This window comes from Glycine max, chromosome 10, assembly GCF_000004515.6.
Source record: "Glycine max cultivar Williams 82 chromosome 10, Glycine_max_v4.0, whole genome shotgun sequence".
Lineage (NCBI taxonomy): Eukaryota > Viridiplantae > Streptophyta > Magnoliopsida > Fabales > Fabaceae > Glycine > Glycine max.
This window is the reverse complement of record NC_038246.2, coordinates 44,239,978-44,261,854: the sequence shown is the minus strand read 5'-3', so window position 1 is coordinate 44,261,854 and position 21,877 is coordinate 44,239,978. Positions and strand designations below refer to the sequence as shown.

Sequence of the window (21,877 nt, the reverse complement as noted above, 5' to 3'; positions counted from 1 at the left end):
TTGTCAAGTCACTGTTAAAGACAAAGACCTCTTGGGATAAAATGAAAAATAAGTTGAATTCTTGTCTGGTCCAAACTAATTAATAGGTATTGAATTATAGGAAAAATACCAGTATGCTAGACAAAAAAGCTAGTTAACAGCTTCTATGACAAACCAAGTAGGTGCACTGCAGCGCTAATAAATTTAATGGAATTCTGAAATAAACTAGTTCCACGCATAACCAGTGTTCGGAAGCTGAGCAAAGACTCAGACAATTTTTCCTTTCTACTTAGCTGTTAGTTTCTTCAAGCAGTCAACTGTATTTTTTAAATTTGTATTTTGTATTTTCACGGTCATCTATAACTATACTACAGGTGATGTACCTATACCTACCGATACCGATCAATTATTAGTTCAGTTCATAATTTTTCTACCATACCTGAATGATAGAAAGAATAAGTATTGTGTCAGTAATACCGATTCTATCTGAATTAACAATACATTGATTAGCCTTCTTGTATAGTAGTATTAACGTGTTATCCAAGTTTTATATTGATCTTACAAACAAATATCAATGGAACTTGGACTATAGTACTCCATATGAAATGAAAATGAACATAATAGAAAGTGCGTGGAACTGCAGCTAGAGTCACTAGTAGTGCTTGCTGCAGTTGTTGGTCCACATCACATAATTTCACTGGATGGAGCAGCACGTGATTCTTCCAACCAGATAGGAGTGGCTATAGCATGACGGTATGGTAGTGATGAATAATACCTTGCAAAAAGGTAGGTATGGCAATCCATACATAATTAAAGGGGAGGGCGAGTAAGATAACAGGTTATGAAAATATTTGATGATAAACAAAGTTAGATTTGAGTTTCTTTTTCAGTAACAATTTTATTTAAAACAGCATCATCATATATACAAAAGAGATGTGAATTACTTAATTATCTTTCTTATGTGTTGGTACTACTTGTTCCCCCAAGAGTGCAACAGAAAGGAATGGAAATTAATTTAAGGGTATTTAAGACTGAATTCCACCGTTTTAAATCGGCAAATCAATTCCAAAAATTGAAGATCAACCAAATCGAAAGTATGTGGTGTAGCAAATGCATGTGTCAACAGCAGTGGTCACAATAATGAAAAATATCTTTGTAAAATGTCACTATGTATTTTTAAAATCAAAAACCAAATTTACATATAGATAGATGTTTTTGAAATAAATGGAAAGTATTTTAAAATTGAGTTAAAAGTTATTTCAACTCAATTTCAGCCAAATACATTTTGATCCAGTATTTTTTTTCTTTTCTAATTTACAAGTAGTATAACTACTAGTCTATTGCTATTGAATATTATTAATATTATATCTGATATCAATAATGGTTTTATTTTATTATATTTTTCATTTTATTTAATTAGATATTAAACATGCAATTTAGGTATTTTACTTTTAGTTTATGACAAATATAATATTTTGAACAATAAATGAAGAACATTATTACTTTCATCTGAAAAAAAATTCATTTTAGATTATTTTACACAGATAAAATAAACTAATAAATAGAAAAAAATACTAAAATAAAAACTAAAATAACACTTATTAAGAATATTAATAAAAATAATATTATATTAAAAAGTTAAAAAATTACTTATTTTGAATTATTTTTTTTCATATGCGAAGGGAGTAGTATTTTAGTCATATAAAGAGGCTCACTCCACAACTTCCTACCAGCTACAAAGCAACTTTTATTAAAATGGGGGTTGGTGAGAAGTTTGAAAAGAATACGTACGATAATTATTCTTCAACTTCATGATAATCGGGTTTGTTGTCATTCGAGCGCTATAATTGATTCTGCATGAAAATCTTGTTGTTTGGAAATTAATGTAGGCGATAGCTCTAATTAATTCTTGCTTAACCATATCTGAGTGTTATTAAGTATCAATTCAAACAAAATTTATACAGTACTACACAATAATGAAAACTAAAGACTTCAAGAAACAAATTCTCGTCTACATTAAAAGAACATAGTGTCATTTTTTTTTTTCTCAAAAAAATAATACGAGTAGATAATAGTAGAGCTCTCTGTTATAGCTCTGTTTACATAAAATATATGGAACCGCAACTACAATTATTTTGATAATAGTATAACAAACACAAGGATTGAGGGTTAGGTGGCATTGCGATTATTGAAGCTATATAAGTTGCCCGTGTATCAGAAAACAATTGATAGTGATTTAGGTGAAATTAATTTTTTTTTAAAAAGGTGTTTCAGGAGGCTGACGCCAGAGCAAACCCAAAATAAATTCATGTAAGGCCATATAAGACTACTAAATGATCAAAATTGCAGTTAGAAATTAGTCCGGGAATAGGGAGCAGAGTTTAAGTTTTAACTACAGTAATTAAGGAACCTGGGAATAATTTACAGCTGACATTGTTATGCTATTCTGTTGTTTATCTTTTTCATACTAAATTTATATTTTTTTAGGCAAATGTTAATTAATACCTTTGGATTATTGGTTTAATTTTTTTTTTATTGAAATACATAAAATTATGCGATTCATAACTTTTTTATGTTTTTTTTTATAACTTTTATAATAAATATTTTTGTCTTTTAAGTTTCTTAATTAATTAGTGCTCTAAAGATATTACTGATTAACAAAATTTCTCTAAAAGGAAATTTTATTTGAAACAAGAACACAGGGAGTGTTCTAACAGAAGTACACAAATGATCATGACAATGTGACTGACAAACTCCCTTTATACACTTCATGGGATTAATGAACCAAATTGCAAAAAATACAACCGAATCCACCCTCTTTTGAAGTAAACCAATTTGAAAAGTATACCTTTACCATATTCACTACATAAACATAACACCATTAAAGACTATCCTAATCCCACACAGCCTACAAGAGAATTGTAAAAGATAAGCCGTGCCTTATATTATTTCGTCTCTCTGAACAGAGTTGTATGTTGAGTAAAATGGGCAAAACCATCATTGTAAAGAATCATGTTAAATTCCAACTAGTTTTTTTTTCTATATTTTTCGTTCTTATAAATATTAAAAAATTTAGAATCTATTCTTGAAAAATTTTTGGTATTTTTTCATCCTCGTAAAATTAAAATATATTATTTTTTGGCTTGGAGTTAAACTAGGACGAATTTGAGCTTGTGTCATTTTTTAAAACTTAAATTATAGGTTAAAATATATTTTTTGTCCCTATAAATATAAAAATGTTTGGAATCCGACCAACAAAATTTTGAGTCTTTTTTTCATTCTCGAAAAATTAAAATCTATTAATTTTTTACCCGGACTTAGGTTCGAGTATCCGAACCTATGTGTCATTCTTTCATTGATTTTATTGATGACTATGAGAGTAAGAGATTTTTTGGGTTAAAAATCACCGCAAAATACAAAAACAACCCCCCCCCCCCCCCACAAATTTGTAAATTTCACTTTCATAACCTTCTTCTTCTCTAACTTTCTTCATCTTCTTCGAATTTAAATAAATATTTTTTTTATATTTTTTAAATGTTATGTTCAATTGAAATAACCAATCCCACCTTATTGATCATATCTTCCTCTTCTTTGAATTTTTCTTCCTTCTGAAAATCTAATACCTTCACTCCTAAACTCAACGTTACAAATATCAATTTCACTGTTCTATTAGAATTGAACGTTGCTGACAAACTCAACAACTTTATGAATTCTCCTCTGTCTCGAATTAGCTTGGTGGATGGAGAAGATGAAGAAAGTTAGGGAAAAAGAAGGTTAAGGAAGAGGGATTTACAAATTTGTGAGTTTTTTTTTTTGAATTTTGTCACAGTTTTTAATCCCTAGATCCCAAACATTTAAAAAACTAAAAAATTTGTGGCGGTTTTGAAAAAAAACTCAAAATTTTGTAGGGACAGATTCCAAACATTTCAATATTTATAAGAACAAAAAAATATATTTTAGCTTATAATTTAACCTTTAAAAAATGCCGCGTATGCCTGGATTCGTTCAAGCCTAAATCTGGACAAAAAATAACACATTTCAATTTTACAAGGATGAAAAAGATATAATTTTTTTTGTAAGGATGAATTATAAACTTTTCAATATTTATAAGGACGAAAAACATATTTTAAATTTTTTTTTTACTCTATGAAGACATTCTAATTAAATTCTTCAATTAATGCAAAAAAATATTTTTCATGTATAATGATTGATGCAAATGCTATCTGAGTGAATGGAGTGATGTTGTTTAGGTTTTTTATATATAAAAATGTATTATTATTTCATTATATATTTTTTTTCAAATTAGTGAAATTAATATATATATATATATATATATATATATATATATTATTTATGAGATAACAACTCAATGTTAAAACGATAATAGAAAATTAATTAATTAACTACATAAAAAATAAACCTACTTCTGTAATCCTTTTATACTAAAAAAGATATCTGTTTATATTATATTATTTAACATTTTCACTCTGTTGAACTTAAAATTAAATTATGTTATTTTACATATTATATTTGGTTGGTAGAGAAAGTTCATGCATTCAAAATTTTCTATCGTCTTTCGGCCAGTCCTTAATTAGGAAAACTTTCTAAGTCAAGTTAGCTTCTGGTGAACCTTTTACATATTTTCAGAAACATAAAAAATAAAAAAAAGTCAACGCGGTTGATATGAGTTAGAGGGGAAAATGAAGGTAGAAAATTGGGGAAAAGCAAATAGATGTAACCAACTATGACATTAATCCCTCTGCTATCTCATCGTCAAACCAATATGGACTATGAACGTAAACCACAAGAAAACTCAAATTTAACTCAGGCTTATTAAATGTCAAGCATACTTTAGCGGCATTGAATTTTATTCATATAATCTTTCTTTTAATTAAACCCAATGGTTTACTACAAAGTACTAATCATAAGAAAAACAAATGCAAGTTTTGAAACTTTTATATATATATATATCCGGCCGTCCCAATAAAAACTAAAAACTAAAAGGAATGGATTATCTATCTTTGTATTAATGAATTTGCAAGTCTTTAATACATTGTCAATTTTGCAATTCTTTGGGTTTCATCAAATTATGTATGTTAATATATTACATTGTCACCATGCATGACTTTGTCTTTGTCTTACTTTTCATTAAGATATGCTGAGTGACACTTTATTTTGTAGGAATAAATATATTTAAATTGTTTTCCACTTTATCTAAATGGCGATAGTGACTTCTTTGTCATTTTGGTATATTTGTAATTGCATTGGATTTATATTGAATGTTGAGAGTCTATATCACATGATTGATTCACACGATGCTATACTGCTATTGTAATGCATATCCAATCGAATGAAGCTTATATGCATTTTCTGTTTCATGTATCGATATTTAGTTGGATTAGTAATTGAAAACTTCATATTGATAAAGCTAAAAAAAATTGTTATTAACATTTTGCATTATTTTATAATTTTATTTTATTTTATTAGAAGTATACCTTCTAAAAGGTTATTTAAAAAATCATTTTAGAATTCTTTTTTTTTAAAACACATTCCAAGACGAATCATCTTAAAATGACATTTTTTTAAGAAATTGTTATAAAAAAGAAAAACTTTTGACGACCCTTAAATTCAAAGACGATTTTGTTGTTTAAAATCTTCATTACATATATCCTGATTGTAATGAAAGATAAAACAACCAAAAATTATGTTTTAAGTTTACCAAAAAATAAATATTTACTATTCATTTTTATAAAATAAATAAGACCACGTATGTTAAAAAAAATGTCACATTGACAAAAAATATTTAATTTATAATTCTTTCTTTTAAAGTAATTTTTTTATTTTTAAATTTATTTTAGGTTTCTTACATCGTTTGGTCGATCCTAATATAAATATGTATTGTATTTAAATTGGTGTCCTCTTATGTAAAACCTCCTCCAAGTCACTGAGAAATTAACCATTATTATGTGCACCTATATTTTCCACAAAGTTGGCACATCTATATTGGTGCAGCATGTGTGTGGTTGTGACATCCCAAATGTCCAAATTCCGATAGTAAACGACGATGGGCGTCTAGCTATTTTTTATTTTATCATTTTTAAATTTAATCACATTTTTAATCTTCCATTTTCTTATTTTCAACAATTTTATTAATTAGTGTATTAAGTTTCATCCGTTTAGATTCAATATTTAATGAAAATTTTGATGTGATAAATTAAAGTTAAAAGATAAATTAAAGTGCCACATCATAATTTTCATTAAATATTGAATGATAAGTTAAAAAAATAAATTAAGCTTGCATAATTAAAATTAATAAGGAAGATGAAATTTGTGGGGGAAAAATCATGAGACAAAATTCATAAAATTGAGAAAGTAAAACATATAATAGAAACTTAAATTTATTTATTCTATAGTCTGTTTTTAGATAAAAAATAAAATAAATTCTAATTATTTTTGTTTTCTTCAATATTTTTTTATGAATTTATGTTTAATATATTGGACCATTAGAAAAATAAAATTTTGTTTGCTATTAATTTAATTATTATTAAAGTTGATAATCTTATGGTACATAATAATTTATAATTCAACAATAATGTGAAAAAAAACCCGTTCTCATGGCCAACACATTTTAATTAACTTCTTTTTTAATTCAATTTCATTATTCCTTGTATTATCGTCGTAGTCGTCATTCTTAAAAGGCTGGATCATACTTTTGGTTTCGTTACTATAGTTATTTGGTGATTTTTGGTCTTATCATTTTTTTTATCTTCAAAATTAAATTTTTGTCTATACTGTAATTTGACATCCAACATTTAGTCAAAATTAACATAACACTGTAGCAGAGCGTGGCATCAACACAGTTTTGTTAACATGAATTGCAATAGAGTGCCATTTTCATATTTTCATTACATATTGAATGTCAACTTAATAAATGAATCAAATGACATAATTGAAATAGTATAGGAATCAAAATTGTAAAAAGAAAATAAGGAGACTAAACTTTATAAAAGAGATGGTATACAATAAAAAAATTAAAAGTGTAATTAAGTCATATATAAAAATGATAGCTACAATGGTAAAGAATAAAGGAAGTGAATTATACAAATGAAGTTAATTAAATAAGTAAATTACACTAATCACTTACGAGATTTTATGAAAATATACAAACACCTGTTTCTTTTATATTCTACACAAATCTTTCTTAATTTTTAAAAAAATATACAAAACACTCGGTTATTCATTCCACTAATCTCTCCTACAAGAGTGATTACTGTAAATGTTAAAAATATATTATTCTAAAAATATCTTATATAATAGTGATAATATCTCTCTCAAGTCTCACAACATATTTTTTTCTGCGTTAATGATAACTCTACATGCGTTCCACGAGAAGTTAAAAACAATATATTGCTTCATAACTTGTGCATAAAAATAAATTTAACGTGATTTTATTACTACTATATATGTGCAAATTGAACGTGAGTCCAAACACACAAAATCGATTGAATTAACACTTGTACGTGTTGTGCACTAAGCACAATGTGATGGATATGGAGGACATTAATTTGGTACTTGAACATCATGTGTCCTAATAAAATGTCTCTACACACAGTTCAACATCCTTTGAAATCGTGTCTTGTGTCCACTGTCCACCAACCCCTCTCTTTCTCTCTTCTTCTCTTGCCCTTGCCCTACCCTTCTTCATCTCACTTACCTGTCCTTTTCCTCAATATTGACCAGTAAACTGAAACCACCACGCTCAATAACTTGGACCCAGCACTGCCTCCACCACACTTCACCCACATCCACGTCCCACAATCTCAGCCCTCCATTCCCATGACGATCCAACGGCCACCTCACGTTCTCAACTAACCCATCGGCTTACCCACCTACACTAAATGTCACCAACCCTTCTATATATACCCCCCATTTTTTCTCTCTTTCCTCAGGAAAATTTTTCTTTTCCCACACCCCCCCAAAATAGAAAATTTTCCATTTACCATTCTTATGCAATCTCACCCTCCAATCCCACATTTGTGCATTTGTTCCTTTCCAATTTCTAACTTCCCATGTACTACGTATTTATCCACCTAGCGTAGCTATAACACATCATATATCACCCAACAACATCATCATTCACATATCCACACACAAGATCTTAAGAGACAGAGAGAAATAAAACAAAAAACAACAACCTTAAGTTGATTTTTCCCATATCCTATAATACTTCCTCTCCGACCAGGCCATTTTTTTAGGATGGAATATTCCAAGGAAATTCATAGCAATGGCAATGCAAATGGTTCATTGAACCTTTGCAATGGTAGCACGGACCCACTTAACTGGGGCATGGCCGCGGAAGCTTTGAAGGGTAGCCACCTTGATGAGGTGAAGCGCATGGTGGAGGACTACCGTAACCCCGTGGTGACGTTGGGTGGCAAGAGCCTCACCGTGTCTCAGGTGGCGGCGGTTGCCACCCACCACCACGGCGGAGTTACGGCAATGCAAATGGTTCATTGAACCTTTGCAATGGTAGCACGGACCCACTTAACTGGGGCATGGCCGCGGAAGCTTTGAAGGGTAGCCACCTTGATGAGGTGAAGCGCATGGTGGAGGACTACCGTAACCCCGTGGTGACGTTGGGTGGCAAGAGCCTCACCGTGTCTCAGGTGGCGGCGGTTGCCACCCACCACCACGGCGGAGTTACGGTGAAGCTGGCCAAGGAGACCCATCGCGGTGTCAAGGCCAGCAGTGACTGGGTCATGGATAGCATGGTTAAGGGCACTGATAGCTACGGGGTTACCACAGGGTTTGGTGCAACCTCACATAGGAGAACCAAGCAAGGTGGTGCCCTCCAAACCGAACTCATCAGGTGATAATTATTTCTTTTTTATTAGAGTTTATTCGTCATGCATTATATATATATATATATTTGCGGAGAGATTAAAATTTAATAAAAAATTGTTTTTCTAATATAATTTTTATATTATCAATTAATTGTATCGCTTATAGCAACCGTTTATTTTATTGTATTTCTCTTTGAATTTATTCTTATATTTTAATCTAAAATAAAATAAGTTTATTTCTATAAAAAAACTTATAAAAAAATATTATTAGTATGATTTTTAAAATAATTATAATAAATTTATTTTATATATATAATAATAATAATTTATAATTAAATTACAGTATAAAACTGTACTTATTTCATTAATTGATTGATTAATGGGATATAAGTTATATTGGTGGATCTGGTGTTTTATATCTACATATAACTGAATATTTTAATTTTTTTGGGTACTTGGGGGTAGGTGGATTACCAGTGATCTGCTGCATGCAATTAGGTAGAGAGTCGTCTCATGATCTGTAATTTTTTTTTGTTTCCCTTTTTCGTGTGCTTTTGTAGATTTGACACAGGTGTGTCCTCTTTTCTACTTTCGTTTAGGTTCACTTAGGCCTCGTCTGATTGGACTGGAAAATCAAAGAAAAAAAAAATAAAGGAAAGAAAAGTTTAAATTTTGTTTATTTTTTTAATAAAATTGAGAGAAAAAAATTAGGTAATGTGGGTCTCATTTTAAAAATTATTTCCGTCCAAATCGAAAAAAAAAGTGAAAAAAATTCAAATTTATATATGAAAAGATAAAAAGACCCTCAATTTAGTTATTCAATCTCTTTCATGTTTTCTTTGTTATTTATTGTTGTTGCTTTTATGCGAGAGGTGTTTTTATTTATCTACTTGAGATTTTTTCTCCTTCCTCTTACCTTTACTTTGCAATAATTTTTTCCCATGTTCTTCTCCTTCCTCATTTTCTCATTCTTTTCTTCACCTTTTATTTAACGTTTTTTTTCCTTCTTCTTTTTGCTATTAATTTGTCGAGATATTTCTTGTATTTTTTTTCTTTTTCATTATTTCATCACTTGCAATATTTACTAATTTACTATGAGGATCCTGAAGGTGTTCAAAGGGTTGCGTTGCTTGATTTTATAATAATTTCATGTTTTTCTAATTTTTTATTTAAGTTTATAAAAATATATTAATATATTCATTTTTTTAATTTTGTGTGTAAATAATTTTGTTTAAGGATATTCATGTCTTTTTATAAATTTATATTTTTCTTTCTTCTCATTTTTAAGCAATCTAACAAAGGAAAATAAAACTCATTTTTTCTTTCTTTTGATTTTCTCTTATAACAAACCATAAAAAAAGCACCTCATTTATTCTTTTTCTTTCCTTTTTTCTTTTTCTTTTTCTTTTGTAAACCAAACAAAGAGTTACTGTTGATTCCAAAATGAGGTGAATAAAAAAATAGATAAAATTGAAATAAAAAGAAAAAATAACCAAACAATTATAACTTTTAAATAAGAAATAGTTCTATGTGGTAAAAGTCTGGATATAATAACTGCCGCTTATGGAAGCGGTTATTGATGTTTTGTAACCTCTAGTTTTAACGCATAAAATAATTATTAGGCATGGAAAAATAGGTGGAAAGGGTAAAAAACAAACTCCTATGATGTTTTTTTTTATGTATATATAGAAAACTCTTATAATGTTATGAAATACTTAAACGTTCTTATGGAAGTAGGTTTAATAATTTTTAAAAATTAAAATGATATTTTATATTTATTAAAAAAATCAATTAAAAAATAAGAACAGTACCCGTTCTCTACGAATTATTGATCAACAATGACTCGAGCACCCGCGTTAAGTGGTCCACTCCATTCCAACGTGTGTTTGGTTAAGATTTTTTTTTTTATAAATGTAAGTTGCTAAGTGATAGAAAGGAAAACATTTTCCCTTTAAATAAAAATGTATAAGAAAAGTATACTTACGGCAATATTTATCTTAAACGAACATGCTGTTAAAGAAGGAAGCAGTCACCAAAAAAAAAAAAAGAAGAAGGAAGTCATTATCCAAATGTTAATTATTATTATTATTATGCAAAAAAAAAAAAAGACATAACTTTCAAAGATGAAAACAGAAAATAAGACAATTTTAAGAGAACGTACACTTGTCTAATAGCCGGAAAGTAAACAAAAATTCCCAGTCACACAACAAAGAGATGACTTGTCATTTCTGAATTTTGCTTTTGCTGCTTTGTCTTTGAGTTGATATCGTCCCATCAAAGTCAAATCATGGCCACGAAATTTGTAATGGAGGAAAATACTATACGAATAATTATTAAAGAAATAACAAAGAATTGTATGAGAGTAGAAGTATTATTGCATGTGAAGTTGCGTGAAAACTGAAAAGTAAGTGATGTTTGACACATAGTGTAAATAAATATAAAGATATATCTATAAACTTTTAGGTATAAAAATGTTATATTCATGAGTGTGCTAAAAATTCGATGCTGACAAAGTTCGAATGACAGACCATTAATTATTAACCGATATTACGGTTGTCCCATTAGGCGAGTCTGCATGGAAGCACCAGAACCACTGATGCCACAACTTTATATTTAATGTTATGTGGCTCTTTCTTTATGCATTCTTTTTTTTCTCTTCCTTAATGCTATATTGCTCTGAGAAAAAGAAAGGAAGGATACCACTTTAATGCATGTTAAAAAAAACTACTTTAGTAGCATTTTAATATATTTTTTTTGGAAAAAAATAAGACAAAATACTGATTTGTTTTTTTAAAAAATATGATCAGATCAAATATACAAAATAAAAGATAAAAAGATATAGATAATTATCATCATAATTTGTATACAAAATTATATATTTTCATTTCAAACCAATTAATTTCCTATATGCAAGAAAGAAAGAAAAAAAAACAGAAGCAAATGCCGAATATGTGTGCCTAAAAAAGGTGTTATGAAAAAAAGTAGAAAATAAAAAATTCTTGCACGACTGATCAATTGTTAATATGTTATATTAAATGGCAATGGCGGAGTTATCTATTAATTGTTAGAGACTGGTTGGTGGCTTTACATGATTGGGATATTATTTTAATGTACTTGGACTTCTATTCAACACGATTGTTTGACTTAGTATGAATTACTTGGAAGCCCACCCTTATTGTTTATTCGGTTTAGTCAATATGTTTCTTAGTTGTTTATAATTTATTAGTATTATTCATTATATACAATTCTTGTCATTTTGTTATTATAATTTAGTGTTGACACTGACACAATTCAATAACTACTTTGTTTTAACAGATTTTTGAATGCTGGCATTTTTGGCAATGGAACAGAATCTTGTCACACCTTACCTCACTCAGCTACAAGGGCAGCCATGTTGGTTAGGATCAATACCTTGCTTCAAGGATACTCAGGCATTAGATTTGAAATCATGGAGGCCATCACCAAGTTTTTGAACCATAACATAACCCCATGTCTTCCTCTACGTGGTACAATCACTGCATCAGGTGACTTGGTTCCTTTATCATATGTTGCTGGCCTCTTGATTGGAAGGCCAAACTCCAAGTCTATTGGACCTAATGGACAAGTTCTTAATGCTAAAGAGGCCTTTCAACTAGCTGGAATAGATGGTGGTTTCTTTGAGTTGCAACCTAAAGAGGGTTTGGCACTAGTGAATGGCACTGCAGTAGGATCTGGCTTGGCTTCCACGGTTCTTTTTGAGGCAAATTTGCTTGTCATCCTTTCAGAAGTTTTGTCTGCAATTTTTGCTGAAGTCATGCAAGGAAAACAAGAATTCACAGACCACTTGACTCATAAATTGAAGCACCACCCTGGCCAAATTGAGGCTGCAGCTATCATGGAACATATATTAGATGGAAGCTCATATGTTAAGGCAGCACAGAAGTTACATGAGATTGATCCACTTCAAAAGCCTAAACAAGATAGGTATGCTCTTAGAACATCACCTCAATGGCTTGGACCACAAATTGAAGTAATTAGGCATGCAACAAATATGATTGAAAGGGAGATAAACTCTGTCAATGATAACCCCTTGATTGATGTTTCAAGGAATAAGGCACTCCATGGGGGGAATTTCCAAGGTACCCCAATTGGTGTTTCAATGGATAACACCCGTTTGGCTATTGCATCAATTGGTAAACTTATGTTTGCCCAGTTCTCTGAACTTGTGAATGACTTCTACAACAATGGTTTGCCTTCAAATCTAACAGCTAGTCGCAATCCAAGCTTAGACTATGGATTCAAAGGTGCTGAAATTGCAATGGCATCCTATTGTTCAGAACTCCAATACCTTGCCAATCCTGTTACCACTCATGTCCAGAGTGCTGAGCAACATAACCAAGATGTGAACTCTTTAGGCTTAATTTCCTCTAGAAAGACAGCTGAAGCAATAGATGTATTAAAGCTCATGTCATCCACTTTCTTAGTTGCTTTGTGCCAAGCCATTGATTTGAGGCATTTGGAGGAAAACTTGAAGAACACTGTTAAGAATACCGTTAGTCAAGTGGCCAAAAGAGTTCTCACAGTTGGCATCAATGGCGAGTTACATCCTTCTAGGTTTTGTGAGAAGGACTTACTCAAAATTGTTGATCGTGAGTATGTCTATGCTTACATTGATGACCCCTGTAGTGCAACCTACCCTCTGATGCAAAAGTTGAGATTAGTCCTAGTTGATCATGCATTGCAAAATGGTGACAAAGAGGCGAGTTCAAGTACCTCAATTTTCCAAAAGATTGGTGCCTTTGAAGAAGAGCTCAATGCCCTTTTGCCCAAAGAGGTGGAAAGTGCTAGGATTGAAGTTGAGAATGGAAATCCTGCTATTCCTAACCGAATTAAGGAATGCAGGTCTTACCCATTATATAAGTTTGTGAGAGAAAATTTGGGTACAACTTTGCTAACAGGAGAGAAAGTCAAGTCACCTGGTGAGGAATCTGATAAGGTATTTACTGCATTGTGTGAAGGGAAGTTCATCGATCCTTTGTTGGACTGTCTAAAAGAGTGGAATGGTGCTCCTCTACCAATATGCTGAGATGGTGCTACCTTTTTTCTTAAGAAAACCAAAATTTACTTTTCATTTTCCTATGATGTATGTTTTATAACGCTATTGGACGTGTATTTGAAACTGTAGGAATTGTATTTCAATCTAATATATGTTCTTTTTCTGTAAACTACCAAAACATTTATATTGGTGTTGATTAACCAGAGATGTTTGACCATGAAATCATAAACAAAATAAAAACATACGAAGTTCAAAGTAAAAGTAATACATAAGAAAAAAAAATGATTTATTTTATAATCTCAATTACCATAATAGAAGTTCAACTTCATACTTCGAGACAATATTAGAAAGTATATCATTTGTCCAACTATGGACTTTTCAAAAACATTTGGGACAATATAATTAATTCATGCAGCACTTTTTAGACTATTCTACTTTTTTTTTTGTATTTCCTTTTCATCAAGAGCATCAAGTCATCTGCATGTGCAAGATGGAAGATTTCAAGTCCATTTCTATATCTAAAACTAAAAAGGCCGTCAAGATTTTTTTGATCATTGATAATCAAATAGCTATTCCATATAAAGAATACTCTACTTGATTCTTATTCTTCAACCATGACAATTTACATTTAAATGTACTATATTTATTATGTTATAATTATTAAATTTTAATTATATTTGAAATATTTAAATATTAAATTTATATTTTTTTAAATTTGCAGTGTTATAATTATTGAATTGATTTTTTTATTAAGATATTAGCGACTGAAACATTTAATCGTAAATTACTTTATAATAAATTTAGTGACCAATAGAGTCGGTCGCAGAGTGAGAGACGATGATTAACTTATTTTAATATTTTACAATGTTAGCCCGACATATTGGATCGCCAAATATTAAATGACATTAGTGAGCGAATAACTTGGCAGCAAAGTTTATATTTTGCTACGGGATTAGCCACCATGTGAAATTGTTCCATTTGCGACTGAAAAATTGGTCTCTAATTCCGTCTGGGCATTTTAAAATCTTGTTATATGCAAAAAAGAGAAGCAGTCGCTGGATCGGTCGCTGGATCGGTCGCTTTCTTCCAGAGATGTTGTTCAGTCGCTGGATAGTCCCTATCGGCCGATAATATCGTTCAGTCGCAAAACTATGGTCGCTAAATCGGAATATTTTTTGTAGTGTCACTTGCTTTACAACATTCGTGAGAATGTTGACAACAAAACTAAGTCTATTATTTAAAGAGGCTTCACTAATTATTAGAAGAAAAAAAAATTAATTAAGACCCTTTACTCCTTTAGCTTTATATCACTATATTAATCTAACAATTGACAGGAATTGTCTGGAAATGATGTGATAAGATATTGGCCGGTGCAGGTCCCTTATTGCTAACTTATCAGCTGCAAATTGTTTTAAAGCTAAGCACTTGAAGCATCCAGAAATTTGGGCACGAGGTTTGATGATCCTATTCATATTCATTCTTGTTTCTTACTTTATTTTTTCTTCATCTTCTTCTTCTTCCATACTCACTATAATGTAACTCCAGCATATATGATGAGAAGTGGAAAAGGCTAAGTACTATTATGTTGCTGGATTTTTCCTCACCGTGTCCCTTGAGTCCATTAAAATTCTTGCTAGGAATGCAGCTGCGAATAATAAGGTAAGAATTACTCACCATATATAACTAGGCAGGATATAATTAATTAGTTACATCAATCATTATCTGTTTTTACTTTAGTGACATTGATCGAATCCTTACACACGTATCTAATACTAATTTGTTTATATATACCATTGACTAAAACCTGTTGGGGCACTTGATCTTCACGATGGACCTGTCTGCTCCATTCATCTGCGAGTTTTACGTACAGGGATGAGCAGGATCAAATTATGCCGTAAGCATTCTCACATTTTTTTTGTGCATCATATATGAACTGAGTTAATTAATGTTGACCTGTTCTGTCTAGGTATATTGACTATGTATTTGTTTATGGGGTTGAGGCTAGAACCTTTTCACAGGCGCATGGCTGGAAGGTAATTAGTGATTTCTAACAAGCCTTCATTAAATATATTCTATGGTTCAACAAAATCAATCAATTAATTTCTAGAAGCTAATTACATTCAATTTCATGTCCAATTAGACTGATAATAATGTTATCATTCAAGATCCAGTTCTTCCCGTTGTACTGGCTGAGGATGGAAAGATCAAATTATTCTCAGCTGTTCCACTGCCAAAAGAGAAGATTGTGGATACCAATGGAGTAGGTAAGCCATTCAATTCGTCTCTCCTTTTTGAGTTTAAAATTAATATAGCTACTATGGAACCAAGATAGGTCTATTTTATAAATTCCATATGTTATATATAGGATAAAACTTAAATGTGATTCTTGATGATCATGTGTTTCTGGTGTTGTTCTTCAATCAAAATTATAGTTTCATATCACTATAAAAGGTTTACAATATAGATTACTGAAATAAAACTCTGATTTTAATTGACAGATAGCAACGAAAGCACTTAAAAGAACTAGTATATCTAATGTTTGAAGTGATATAAAGTAAGATGCAGTTGTTCTTATAATCGTATTGTGTTGTACATGTGTGTGGCAGCGGACGCATTTGTTGGTGGATTCTTGTCACAGCTGGTTCAAGAAAAGGCCATTGAGGAGTGCGTGAAAGCTGGTTGCTATGCAGCAATTCTCATGTTAGTTAAACCTCTTTTCCTTTCGTTCTTGTTTTACATTACATGTTAAACTGTCTAATAATAAGAGTTTGTCTTGTGTCACACCCAGTGTGTAAGATCAGCATGGCCCTTCCAAAATGGCCTAGGATGTGATGTAACAAAAGAGAGATGTAAAATAAAATGAGTGTTAATTGAGTGTTTGAACTGTTTAAAAATCATTACGCGTATCACTTGTCGCTCTTACATTTCTTTCTCTATTATTCATGATCTCAACTTTATTGCCTTTGTGCTAAATCTCCCTGCAAGAAATTTAGGTTGGCAATGCATGCTGCATGGTAACCCAGTATCTTTAACACTGATTTGGAAAATGATTTGTTCCTCCTATAACATGATCCTCCAACCCATATTTTCCCCACTCCAACCAGTAGCTCAACCTTTTTCATATTAACACAAACCAACAAAGGAAAGGAAGACAGGCAAAGAGTAAGCTCACTGTCTTACAAAAAAAATCAGTGTTACAATATGGAGCATGAGCAATGAGCAATTGTGTCTTATTAGACATAGTCAATGTCACTACTGAGTCTCTTCACGTGGCCTAGTCAAAATCAATTAATAAAACAAGACTAAAAGTCATTTTACACGGAACTAAATAAAAAAATGAGGATATTTTTTTCTCCCCAAAAGATAAGTATATATATATATATATATATATATATATATATATATATATATATATATATATATATATATCTCAACGATTAAGTTAAGGATTTGCAAGCTATGGCTCATAAAATCCGTGAAGGATAGAAATTATCCGAGATTTTTGGAAGAGTTTATTAAGACTTATAAAAGTAATTCGTAACCATTCTATAAATTCTCTTTTAATTTATTTCAACAAAATTTACACTCAAACTTATGAATAAATTTTTATTTGATAAAAAATTATTAAATAAATAATTAATTTATAAGCTGTTTATATAAGCACGCTCTAAAAATATATTATAATGTATGCTAATATACTGATAGACCATAAGTATAAAGTAGGATATGCCAAATCTATATATCTAATATATACTTGAATATTTATCTTTCAATTATATTTGATGCATGCACAAAATGAAGGAAAATTATTTTTGTACACTCAAAGGATATTTACACCTTGAGAGAGATAAATAATTAATAAGTGATAATATAATGTGACAAAAAGAGAGATATAAAAATAAATAAAAAGTGTTGATGTTGATGGGAATATTTACATAATAGACGTGTCCAAATATCACCATTCATTTATTAATAATGTGAAATCACCGTACAAAATGTACAAATTAAACTTTTCCTGGAAAGCTAGTTACGTCTAGCTTCCAATAGCTATATATCATAATTTGTCTATATGACTCAGAATGGAAAATTGCTAGTATACTAGCTAGCTACAAACAGTTGAAGAGCTAGCCTCAGATCCTAGACAAGATCACCAGCATTGTGAAGAACAAGAAGGAAAATGTTCTCATTGCAAGGGATACGGAGTTTAGAATCATTGGTGAATCCAAACACATCCTCTGCATGGTCCAGCAAGGCTTGGAAGAGTGGATGGTTGAGCATACCTACTTTGATCACAAATCTCTTGCAATCCTCACCAACATAGACAACTAGGTGACCTTTTGGGACATCTTTGGGTACGTATGAGTGTGACTTTTCATGCGAGGAACAACATGTAACCAATATTGCATAATTGGGAAAATTAGCACTGACCTTTCTAATGAATTTATAAAATTCCCTTATGCAGCATTTGAGAAGTTTGAGCTTCATCTTCATCATACATAGAATTGAGACAGAGAGAGAGAGAGAGAGAGTCAAGAGATAGAGACACAAATTAAAACTAGAAGTAAAAAGAGGTTTATATATGTAGTTGTTGCAAAGAGGGAGAAGAGAGAGTTATTATTCTAAGCTTAATATATATTTTAATGGCCCAAAAGAATCATTTTTGGATCATGGCTCAAATATTTTAGTTTAGTACGAGTGGAGTTTTGCATGCATTAATTGTACGAAATAGGACCTTTTGTTGTTTATGGTATGGTTCATAACTCATAAGTGGGTTAATGTAGGGAAGTACGCTTTGGGAGGGTGGGAGTGACAGGAAAAAGGCACGCATGAAGGATAAGAAAGTGTTGGTTGGAAGAAGCACAGTGGTGAGAATGATTAATAAGAAAGTACCAAGTTGTGATTCCCCGTTCGGACAGATATATATATGGGAAGGGAATAAAGTGTAACAGTTCCCTTTTTGACAAACTAATTATTGGATGCACGATTACAAAATTCTCTCCTTTTCAGAAATTTTCATAACATGCCGTCACCCAATGATCTAGTGTGGAGTTGTTTTAATTTAATGAGACTCGAGTTTCGGTCATAATGAGTTACATATAAAATAGTTAGAAGAAGAGTTGCACCTTCATGGGTAAAGAAAGAAAGGAGAGAGAAGGATTTGTAGGTTCGAATATAATATTTTTACTTAACATCTCCAGTAAAATCAACAAATTAACACTTGATAAAAAAAATTCTAGTTTAAATAAAAATTGTCTCCCATAAAGAGAATATCTACATATGTCCTAATATTAATGCATTCATCTCAAATTATTTGTAACTTGCAAATTTTAGTTTATTAGAGTGTTTTAGTTCAAAAAATTATTTTTCTAACAATAACGAATGGAATATTAATAATTTAATACTATTTTTATATAGAGATACTTTAAAATGAAGAGGACAGTCTATAATTAACCAACTTGTTAGATGTGGTATTTGTTGTATATCTTGAAGACTGATCATAAATTTGTTTGAGGCAGATATTTCAAACATGCAGACATCATGGATGCATGAACGCAATGATTCCTTTGGTGGACACGCAAATCCAAATAAAACAGCCAACAGATTTATGTTTGGTAATTATCATGAAACAAGACATCCTCAATACGACACACACTATTCTCTAGGAGCCAACAGATTTGGGGTATATATTGATGGGTTTTATGTTAATTATTTTTTGGCTAGCTAGCTAGCTACGTACGTTCCAATTCGACACCCAAAGTACCGATCGAGCATATATATGGTTGAAGGTTGAGAAGTCTCTATCACATGCTAAGATATCTGGCACTTTTGGAAGGGTCTTGCAGCATGTCACGGCCAGATAATATTCTTTTGCATTATCTTTTAGCACCTTTCAGAATATATCACTCAAGATTTAATTTCCAACAATTTTGTTTGAATTTAATTTAATAACAAATAAAATCAACGTAAATCAATGGAACTTAGTGCTTTTTATAGCCTTAGTATTTTAGTAATTAAGTATTGATTTTGTTTAAAGGCGTTTAGGGATGAGTGGTAGTGAATCTTTGGTTGGCATCTTCAACATGTGAGTGTTGTCCTGATATATAGTATTGAGAGTATCTTTTTGTTCCACTATTTTTTTAACAAAAAAAAAAATTATTGATTTCGTTTGAGATATTTTTTTGACTCACTTGTATTTTCTATATGAAATAATTTTACTCAAGATGATATAGTCTTGTAATAGGAAGTCTTTTTCCTATTGTTTTAATAAATATTCGAACTGTACTTTTTGTAAGACAATAATATCTTTCGTCAGTTGGTGTTATCAAATAAACAAAAGTATCATAATTAAAGCGTCATGCGTCATTTGTCATTACATGTGTCTAAAGCCAAACATGACGAGAATATTGATCTGAGTAGATAGATATGTTCGAACTCAGAACAACCATCAATTCGATAAATCTAATACAAATTTCCGGATTTAATATTTTCTTAAAAATGGAAATAAATTATAGTACTTTTGTAAACAAATTAAACAATAGTTTTTACTATTTCTTGTAATAGTCATTGGAGAATATCGCGATTTCACATTCCTCCCAGTATCATTTCACACCCTCTGGATCGGAAGAGTGAAATTACGATATTATTAATTCTGGAGTGTTTTCTTCTTTTATAGTAGTATTGTTCATAGTATTTTTTCTTTTTTTTAAGAATTGATGTTATAAAAGTTCTATTTGAAACATAAAAAGGCATGTTTACTACATCAATCTAAAAAACTTAGGAAAAGTTGTTTCATTATAAGTATAGTTTATGTGAGCTCTTATAAAGATCTATTTTTTATTTTTACTATATTATATTTCGTTAAAGAGTTTAAAAACTATAAAATATTTTGCTCAATACCAAAACTTTTACAACTCTTTTTATAAAAAAAATGATTTTCAAATTCTCCACATAATCACTTCTAATGGATGTAACTTTAAATATTTTTCATTTTGAATCATTTTATCAAATTTATGAAATGCATTAAATTAATGTATCAATTTTATGAGGAATGAATCATGTTTTGATATTCTATTTGTGGATCAATTATGATTATATTTGATAAGATATTTCAATTAGTTTTTAATTTTTTTATTAATTGAAAAATTCATTTGACTGTTTGATAAATAAATTTTTTTAATAGTTTTTAATATTTTTTAAAACATTACTTGAAATAATGTTTTTTAAAATATTAATTTTTAATTTTTTATATTTTCTTTCACTTTTATCTTTGATATATTTATTTATTTTTATTGTTATTATTTTTAAATAAACCATGATATTATTATTTTATGTCATTTTACACTTTTTAACTATAACAGTTAATTTTATTAAATATTTTTAATTTAATAAGTTAATTTTTGAGCTTGCTTTCAACTATCAACTATCTTTTTATTTTCTAGCTAACATGTTAGTTTTTAATTTTTAACTAATTTTTCAATTAGTTTTATGAAACATGTGTTGCATCCGTTATCAAATTACTCGTCTTTAAAAAAGATGTTATAATTTTACATAAATTTTAATGTTATGATAATAGGTAAGTTTTAATTAAAAAATTCTAAAAATAAAGAAATTTTAATGTTATAATTCTAAAAATTTTAATGTTCTGATAATAGGTAAGTTTTAATCAAATTACTCACATTTTATACAATACTCTTACAATTAATAATAATTTTCTCTCGCAAAATACCGTGTTTTATTTTATTTTTTGTCTATAAATTAAATTTTAATAGTTTTTTTTAATATGTCAGTAACTGAAGATAATCTTGTATTATAATTTAAACTGTTCATTATAAATTTAAAATATATTATTTATATGTCCAAAATAATTCTACTATAAAAAAATATTTATCTCATAAATGTATAAACCAAAATAATAATTAGTGATTAATAATTAGTATTAACTATTAATATTTAATATGATTGCTGAGTACCTGCGGTGCAAATTAGCCGAGTAAGCAGGAGAGGACTAACATGAGCGGAT

At 29.9% G+C, this 21,877-nt stretch overlaps 1 protein-coding gene and 1 pseudogene across 2 annotated transcripts; both read left to right on the top strand.

Moving 5' to 3' along the window:
• The first annotated feature begins 7,934 nt into the window (after positions 1-7,934).
• On the top strand, positions 7,935-14,118 carry PAL2.4 (phenylalanine ammonia-lyase 2.4). 2 transcript variants are annotated; one of them, XM_006589357.4, is made up of 3 exons: positions 7,935-8,278; positions 8,488-8,848; positions 12,138-14,118. In XM_006589357.4, the coding sequence occupies exons 1-3, from the start codon at positions 8,236-8,238 to the stop codon at positions 13,885-13,887; spliced, it is 2,154 nt and encodes a 717-aa protein (XP_006589420.1). In that variant the 5' UTR covers positions 7,935-8,235; the 3' UTR covers positions 13,888-14,118. The 2 variants fall into 2 exon arrangements, with proteins under 2 accessions (XP_006589420.1, XP_014618798.1); XM_014763312.3 differs by having other exon boundaries at positions 7,935-8,318; positions 8,510-8,848.
• A 229-nt stretch (positions 14,119-14,347) lies between these two features.
• On the top strand, positions 14,348-16,606 carry LOC100800394 (adenosine kinase 2-like; annotated as a pseudogene).
• Positions 16,607-21,877: the final 5,271 nt, after the last annotated feature.